This window comes from Triticum urartu, chromosome 3A (genome assembly GCF_056163025.1).
Source record: "Triticum urartu cultivar PI428250 chromosome 3A, HENAU_Tu73, whole genome shotgun sequence".
NCBI lineage: Eukaryota > Viridiplantae > Streptophyta > Magnoliopsida > Poales > Poaceae > Triticum > Triticum urartu.
The window spans coordinates 712,133,236-712,140,967 of NC_141875.1; the positions used below are offsets into that span (position 1 = coordinate 712,133,236).

Below are 7,732 nucleotides of genomic sequence, written 5' to 3' on the forward strand. Positions count from 1 at the left end.
TTACATTGCAATCTCGGTGGGACCGATTCGCTCTTTCGGTGAGACCGAAAAGTTACGAAAGGGAAACAGAGAGTTTGCAATCCCATCTTGGTGAGACCGAGATCCCTATCGGCAGAACCGAATTGCTAGGGTTTGGCAGTGGCTTATGATAAGTGAAACTCGGTGGCGCCGGATAGAAAGAATCGGTAGGACCGAGTTTGGCTTAGGGTTTAGGTCATATGTGGATATGGGAAAGTAGTTGAGGGTTTTGGAGCATATCACTAAGCACATGAAGCAAGAGGCTCATTAAGCAACACCTCATCCCTCCTTGATGGTATTGGCTTTTCCTAAAGACTCAATATGATCTTGGATCACTAAAATATAAAATGAAGAGTCTTGAGCTTTTGAGCTTGAGCCAATCCTTTGTCTTTAGCTTTTTGAGGGTTCCACTTTCACATCCATGCCATGCCACATTGAGATTTCCTGAAATAATCATCTTGGAATAGCATTAGCTCAATGAGCTATATGTTGTTATGAATTACCAAAACCACCTAGGGATAGTTGCACTTTCAATTGTGTTTTATGTATTTAATCCAAGGTTCAAATTTCATAATGGAAATACCAGTCTGCAATTCTATTTTTGTTTGGGGTCATTCTTATGTCCGTGTTGTAATAACTTTTGCATGTTTATGCCTACTTCTAAGTCCCTGGGACTCTCCCTATCTCTCCTACTTAAAAAATACTTAGCATTTCGTCAGAGGTTTGTTCCTTCTTCCCTAGCCGTCTCATCCTGTTCAAGTTTGCCAAAAAAATCATCGGCTTTCCTTAAATACTGGCTCAATTGCTCCACCTTTTATTGGCTTGTCATACAACATGATAATATATTTTAAGCCAATAACTATTTATTAATATCTCCATGTAATATTCTCACGTGTTCTAGCAAATGAAAAAACACAACATCACTTGTTGGACGATGTCGAAGGCATAGTAAGCTTCCGAAGCTTTAGCACCTGCTTCCGTACATTGGAGAGCACCTGCTGGCACGTCAACTACTTGTTGAAAAGATACGTCTCATCGTTGCAGGAATAGAGGCCAACGAACTCCGTTTGTGCCTTCATGCTCGGGTTTAGTCACAACATGTTTCACTATATTACACATTAAAACAAATTTAAATCAAATTAACTTGAATGGGGAAAATAAAAAATTCATATGTTTTATTGAATTAACTTTTTATTCTTGCATTATTAGTGTATATCTATGTGTGTGCATCCTTAAATATTTTTGTAGAGATGTCTAAAATGTGTGATATCTAAATATCATGATATTCATGTTTATGATTAGAGACACAAAATGAAATTCTAGACTACACAAGATGTTTCCGAGCTTAGTGCGTACTAATTGGCGCACTACTTATCATTTTGCTGAAAATATGAGTCTTACATAAGTTGGTAGCTCAATAATATATTGACGATGTGTCCCTACTTTACACTTCATACTAAAATATAGGCTTCACCTAAGTATAACCTTTAGCGCGACTTGTAAATCATTCAACAAAAAGAGATTAGCAACCTAACTAATCTTACTTTATAGTGTGAACTTGCTATAAACTTGCCACTGCAAATTAGGTATTTTACTTTGTCTAGATATTCAATTATTTTAGTTGGATCTTGTATGTTATATTTTTTACTAATGATGTCATGATTAATACTCATCATAATATGTGTGTATGTTCCTCTACCCATGAGACCCAAGGTCGTCGCTCAGTTTTCCTGGCCTATGGGCCGGCCTAGCTAGCCTAAAGGGCGTTGACAACGATAAGCAGTAGTAGACGCATGCAGCAACCAACTATATTGACGGTGGCTTGGACTACCAGCTTGATGAATAAGAGCAAGAGCAAACACAACAACGCCTCATCGCTTTAGTCAAGCATGGCTACTTTAGCTCGCCTGATCGATGCATATGGTCCTGTGGGCATGGCCCGCACATGCTCATGGTGGGACTTGTTTTTTCTCTTCTGAGAAAAAGGGTCTTGTATCTTCCTTCTTATCATCCTGCATGTTTGCTTGTTCGCGTGGGTTGCATTTTGGATGGTTGAATATTCGGCCACATGCTACACATTGCACTGATATGTCCTCGTGCAATGCAGAGCCCCTATGTGAGGCTCGGTGCGTCACGTGAAGCACTAATTGGCCCTACTTTTCTTTTACACAATACAGACGTAAGCGTTTATAGAAGTGAGTGTATGCGCGTAATTGGCCCTACCCCTACCTATATCATAAGCGAACCATTGCTCCTCCGCTTTGGAGATTTCTTTTGGGATTTTTCCGTTTGGGCTGATTTTTGCACTGGCCTTTTTGTTTTCCACAAACATGATTCAGAAAAGTCAAATACTTAATCAATTGCATGAAGTTTTAAAAGCACGTCAACATTTTGTAAATACACGCACATTTTAAAGTTACATGAATATGTTTTTAAACTGTTTACGCATTTCAATTTTTAATCAAATTTAATAAAATATTCATTGTATCTTTAAAAAGTATTCACACATGTGCCACTTATCATTTGGGTTAAAAAATCATAAATTTAAGAAAAACATGAATTGAAAAAGTGCTTGTGAATTTAAATGTAATTAAGTTTTAAAAAATGTCATAGTTTTTGAAAAAAAACAGTAAAAATTAAAACAAAAAATGCATAAAAATGAGTAAAGAAAACGTTGACATGGACGTAGCCTGTCGACGAGTCTCTACGCTGGGTGGATGCAGTGGCGTATGTGAGGCGTATGTGCATTTGAGGCACCAGCTTTGGCTCATCACTAACCTCAAGCTAGACAAGTTGCATGGACCATTTGAGGCACCAGCTTTGGCTCCACGGTGGCATTCGAGCGCCTGCGGGACATTGGCCATGCCTAACCGACCGGACACGTGATGAGTCGTATTTACATGGACCCGGCCTGACCTGTCAACGTACGGCATGCCGCATGCAACAAATCATACGTCCTGTGCTTTATATGCCTACATGCATCTAGACTCGAGAGTACATGCATGCATCTTCAATGTCATCATTAGACTACCCACACTGGGGAGTAACTTAGACTAGTAACATGCATATGTTACTACTCTATGTTACTACCTCCATAGTGTGTAGTAACATATATGAGGTGTCATACAACTCTGTATTTATCAGTTTATAGACTCATCTTGTATTGGTATGTGTGATGTTACTCATAGTACTAATAACTAGCTATGTTACTACTTGCATCTCTTTCATCATTAATTACTTGTCATGTCATATAGTTTGTCTAGATAAATGTGAAGTTACCATCTATATTATTTTCACTGTGACTAGTCTTAAGCTAGTCTTTTGCATGCATTCCTCGTTGCTGTAGCAATTTAGAAGATTTTATTAGGAATTTAGCCATTTGAAAGCACAATCAAGGAAAGCAGATTAAAACTATTCAGTATTCACAAAACTGAGGATGAAACATAGAAACTACTTTACTTTATTAAATTTAAAGATATATCAAAACTATTCTTTTGAAATAAGGAATACAAGAATCAAGAGGATAGAAATATTGATGGGAAACAAGTATATAGCAAAAAAACTACCATATTACGGGCTAGGGCTACAAAAAACTACCATTTTTTTTATTTTTTTTCAAAAAATCTATCATAAAATTGACTAGCTGTTCCCAAAAACACTAATGGTCGAGCAGTTGAGTTTTAAGCTAGATTATGACACCTCGGACCCACTCGCCAGGTAGACCGTTAGTTTTAAACACTAGGTTGACCGTTGACAGGTTATGACAGATGGGGACCAAATATTTTTAAAGAAGCAATCCGGTCCCTGTTATATTTTAAAAAAAGCAATCGGGTCCCTGTAAAAAAATAAAAAAGCAATCGGGTCCTCGCCAGGGAGCTCATCGCCGGAGCCGATGTGCTGGTCTACCAGCGTTGCTCTGGCAGTGGCTGCGGCGGCCATGGCCGGAGGCAAGCAGCAATTGCTCACATCTGGACACCATCCGTCCTCCCGATTCACATCACCGCCGCTAACTGCTTGCGCGAGCGAGAACGACGCCCCGCGCCATCAACACCTACAGGAGTCTTGTCGACGGCCGGCGAGCTAGGTCCACCTCCGATCTTTGCTGCCCTGGCCGCTGGCCGTGAGGAGCTCCTCCCGCACCTCCGTCGGTCTCCCATCCAGCGCCGCGCACAGGGTGCGGACCGTAGCTTCGGCCGCCGTTGCTGCTCTTCGTTGCTGCCTGCTGCTGCTCACTGTTGCTGCCCGCAGCCGCTGCTGTCATCGCCGTAGCTGCGGCTGCTGCTCACTACTGCATCGGCAGCCCCGCCATGGTCAGCCATGGACGCACATTCCGGCCGTGGGCAGCCTGATCTGGCCAGGGCTCGAGCCGGCGAGCTCATCCTCCCCTCCCGACGGTCTCAAGTGCACCTCCTCCCCTACCCTGCCTCCCCTCCCGATGGCTTCAGACGCGGCTCCCCTTGATGATGGCCATTGACGGAGGAAAATGAGGTCAGTGGTGCTAGGGAAGAAGGGGCAAAGAAGAAGCTGACATGGGGGCCCACTTGTCATAACATCAGACTTAAGGGTCAACCTAGCGGTCAAACAAACATGCGGGCCCGCCCTGTCATAATCCGGATCTAATTTTAATCATCGAGTCATTAGTGTTTTTTGAAACAGCCAGCCAATTTTGTGGTGATTTTTAAAAATTATAAAAAAAAAGTGGTAGCCTTTTGCAGCCCTAACCCGTAATGTGGTAGTTTTTTTTTTTGCTATATACTAGATGGGAAACAAAAAATTAGGGCAAATTGACATTCAAAATAACATGTATTCTATTCATAAAGTTACTGAGATATGAGATAAATTCAAAATAGACCAAATAGACATTAAAAACATGCAATTTTTTTAAATACTGAGATCTATGATTGTCCTGGAATACTATAAATAATATGCATTCATAGTGTTTGAAGAATCACTAGTACTACACATGATTTAGCTTTTGAATTTCGTTTTTAGTGTCTGAAACTGCTGCCATGTAATGACTATAACAGCGATGAGAGGGACATGTGAAGAAATGTAAACAATTTAGATGTTTAAGAGTTCAAAAACATTGATACAAACTCGAGATCAAACTAAAACTTCAGCAATAGCTAAAGGACAATAAACACACAAAAGAGTTACATTCCAAAACATTGAAAATCCTTGGAAAAGAATCTGAATCCTCTTTGGTTTGCTATATGAATCATGTGCTCGATCATATACCATCTTGCTCCTGCACAAGGAGGCCGAGCGCAGCGAGGTGGATGTCGATGTCATCCGGGACCGGGTGAGCTTCAACATCCCTCGGAAGCTGCAGCAATGCCCATCGTCCGTCCTCCGTCCTCACCATGCCCTTATTCTCCTCCTGCCGCCACCCGGGAGGCACCATGTGCTCGTCTCTAAGAAAGTCGGCGGCCTTGTTGACCAGCGCCGGGTCCCTTCCACCGAGCTCGAACGGCTGGCCATGTGCCCGGTAGCCGTCGAGCAGGTGGAGGTGCGCCTCTAGGTTGTGGTAGCTCGCCAGGTCTCCGGTGGGTTTGAGGAATGGCGACACAATGTGGTCCAGCGCGAGCTCGACGCCGACGTGGGTGTACACGCTCGGCACCCTTAGCGCATCCGCCATCCGCAGCAGCACCGCCGGGAATATCACCTCGTTGAACAGAAAACCGGGCACCTTGGGCACCATGTCGTGCACGTTGCGGATGCGCAGCGCCTTCACGCCCAGCTCCCCCTCGAAGCGCTCCTTGAACCTGGTGTTCCCCACGCGCGGTCCGGCGAAGGAGAAGACGCACACCGGCGCTTTCTTGCCGCCGGCCGACGGAGACACGTTGGCTCCACTCTCGGCGATGTCGAAGGCGCTGATCATGGCCAGCGCGCTGCCGAGGCTGTGGCCGGTGACCGTCACGCCAACCTCCTCGCCCCTCGCAGCGTATCGCTCCACCAGCTTCCGCACCTCGGCGAGCACCTGCTCGCGCGCCGAGTAGCTGCTGAACCGGCACGTCGGGTCCTTGCCGATGTATAGGTCGACGAACCCCCTCTCCACCTTCACGCTCGGGTCGGGGCACGGCACCCCACATGCAGTGAGCGGCTTCAGCATCGCCGTCAGGTCGGACACCCACTCCAGCCGGGTCACGGTGCCGCGCCAGGCGACGGCGATGTCCCGACGTCCAATGCGCGCCGTCTCCTCATCCGTGGACACGGCGACGAAGCCGACGAAAGTGGCGGACTCGCTCCACAGCTTGTCGTCGCCCGGGTTGTGCTTCCAGATGCTGAAGTTTGGGTAGCTTGGGTGACATGTGGCGTAGAGGTACCGGGTGACCTCGTAGCCGACGCCGGCAAGACCCACGTCCTGGAAGAAGGTGCGCGTCGGGTACTTGCAGCTGCCGGAGTAGCGGGAGAAGCGGTCGTAGTCAAAGGAGTCGTAGCAGGCCTGCGCGAACTCGCCGTACCGGATGAGCTCTCCCCGGAGCACCGTGTCGATGGGGTCCAGTAGCCCCTGCCAGTCGTTGCTGCCGTGGAGCTCCCGCCACCGCGACGTCAGCTGGCCGTCGGAGCGGCCTGTCTTCTCGGCGAGAGTGCCGCGCTCCATGTCTCCGACCACGGAGCCGGGCGACATGTTGGCCGGCGCTTCGTCGGCCGACACCGCGGAGGTGACTAGCTGAGACGGGCGTCGGCCACGGCTCGCCATCTTCGAGAGCAGCGACGCCGGACGCAAGTCCCCGGCAGGGCTGTCCGGGAGGGAGCGGGCGAGGTTGGAGGACATGGCCATTGTTACTGTCCTCGCGAGATGTACTATGCACGAACGTACTTGTGCGCTATGAATTGTGATTTGTGACGTGTGAGGTTTAACAGTTGGGTCTGGTCTGGTGTATATATACAGTACACCTGTCCGTGTGGTACACTGGCCAGGCTGACAGCTGATCTTTCAGGAGGGTCCACATGCGCCGATGCACATGCATGCAGAAAGCTTTTCTTTATTTCGGTTTTGAGATGTGCATGCACCTAGCTAGCTTTGTGAATCATTTTTTTTAACATAGTACTGACTCATACATATGTGCATATGTTCATCCGTATGAACGCACACCTACTCCTATGAACACCTCCGAGAGACTGAATCGACATATCATCTTGAGATTTACGAAGCCATCATAGACGCCTAATCGTCGATGAAAACGGCTCCTTCCACTGAAAGCGCATCGTCGGAAATTCTGAAATAAATTTAGAAATTGAGATTTTTTACGGTGCATCATACTACCTCTGAAAGCGAGTAGTATTGAATCATCTCAGCCGTTGATTAGCGGGGTAGTTTTGTCATTATTTTCATTTCCTAATTTGTCAAATCCCTCGCGGTGACGATCCTCGTGAGGCCTCGTCGTTGCCATCGCCCATGATCAACAGCGCATGCCCAATATCGATCAGAGCTAGCCTGACTGCCTGAGTGCCCTTCAAGTGGGAGCTCCAAGCCCCCGACCTGGCATCAAATCTACCAGCAGGCCACAGAACCGGCGGTACGACGTCCTGATCAGTCGCAGCGTCGTCGCTGCAGCTTCCTATGAGGCCACTGCCGCCGGCTTGATCGACGGAATCACTAATGCATGTATCCACAAATGATCAATCAATCTATTGTACATGGTGATTTCCTCGGCCAAAAATACCAGCCGGCAAGGATCCATCGCTGTGTACAATTGTCTCTGTTGCA

At 46.5% G+C, this 7,732-nt stretch overlaps 1 protein-coding gene across 1 annotated transcript; it reads right to left on the reverse strand.

Moving 5' to 3' along the window:
- Positions 1-5,061: 5,061 nt before the first annotated feature.
- On the reverse strand, positions 5,062-6,892 carry LOC125546150 (phospholipase A1-Igamma1, chloroplastic). The gene has a single exon (XM_048710314.2). It carries the CDS (start codon positions 6,800-6,802, stop codon positions 5,249-5,251), a length of 1,554 nt encoding a protein of 517 aa, XP_048566271.2. The 5' UTR covers positions 6,803-6,892; the 3' UTR covers positions 5,062-5,248.
- Positions 6,893-7,732: the final 840 nt, after the last annotated feature.

Bases quoted from the DNA above. Each gene is read 5' to 3' on its own strand.
- LOC125546150 (XM_048710314.2), bottom strand. From the start codon at position 6,802: ATGGCCATGTCCTCCAACCTCGCCCGCTCCCTCCCGGACAGCCCTGCC.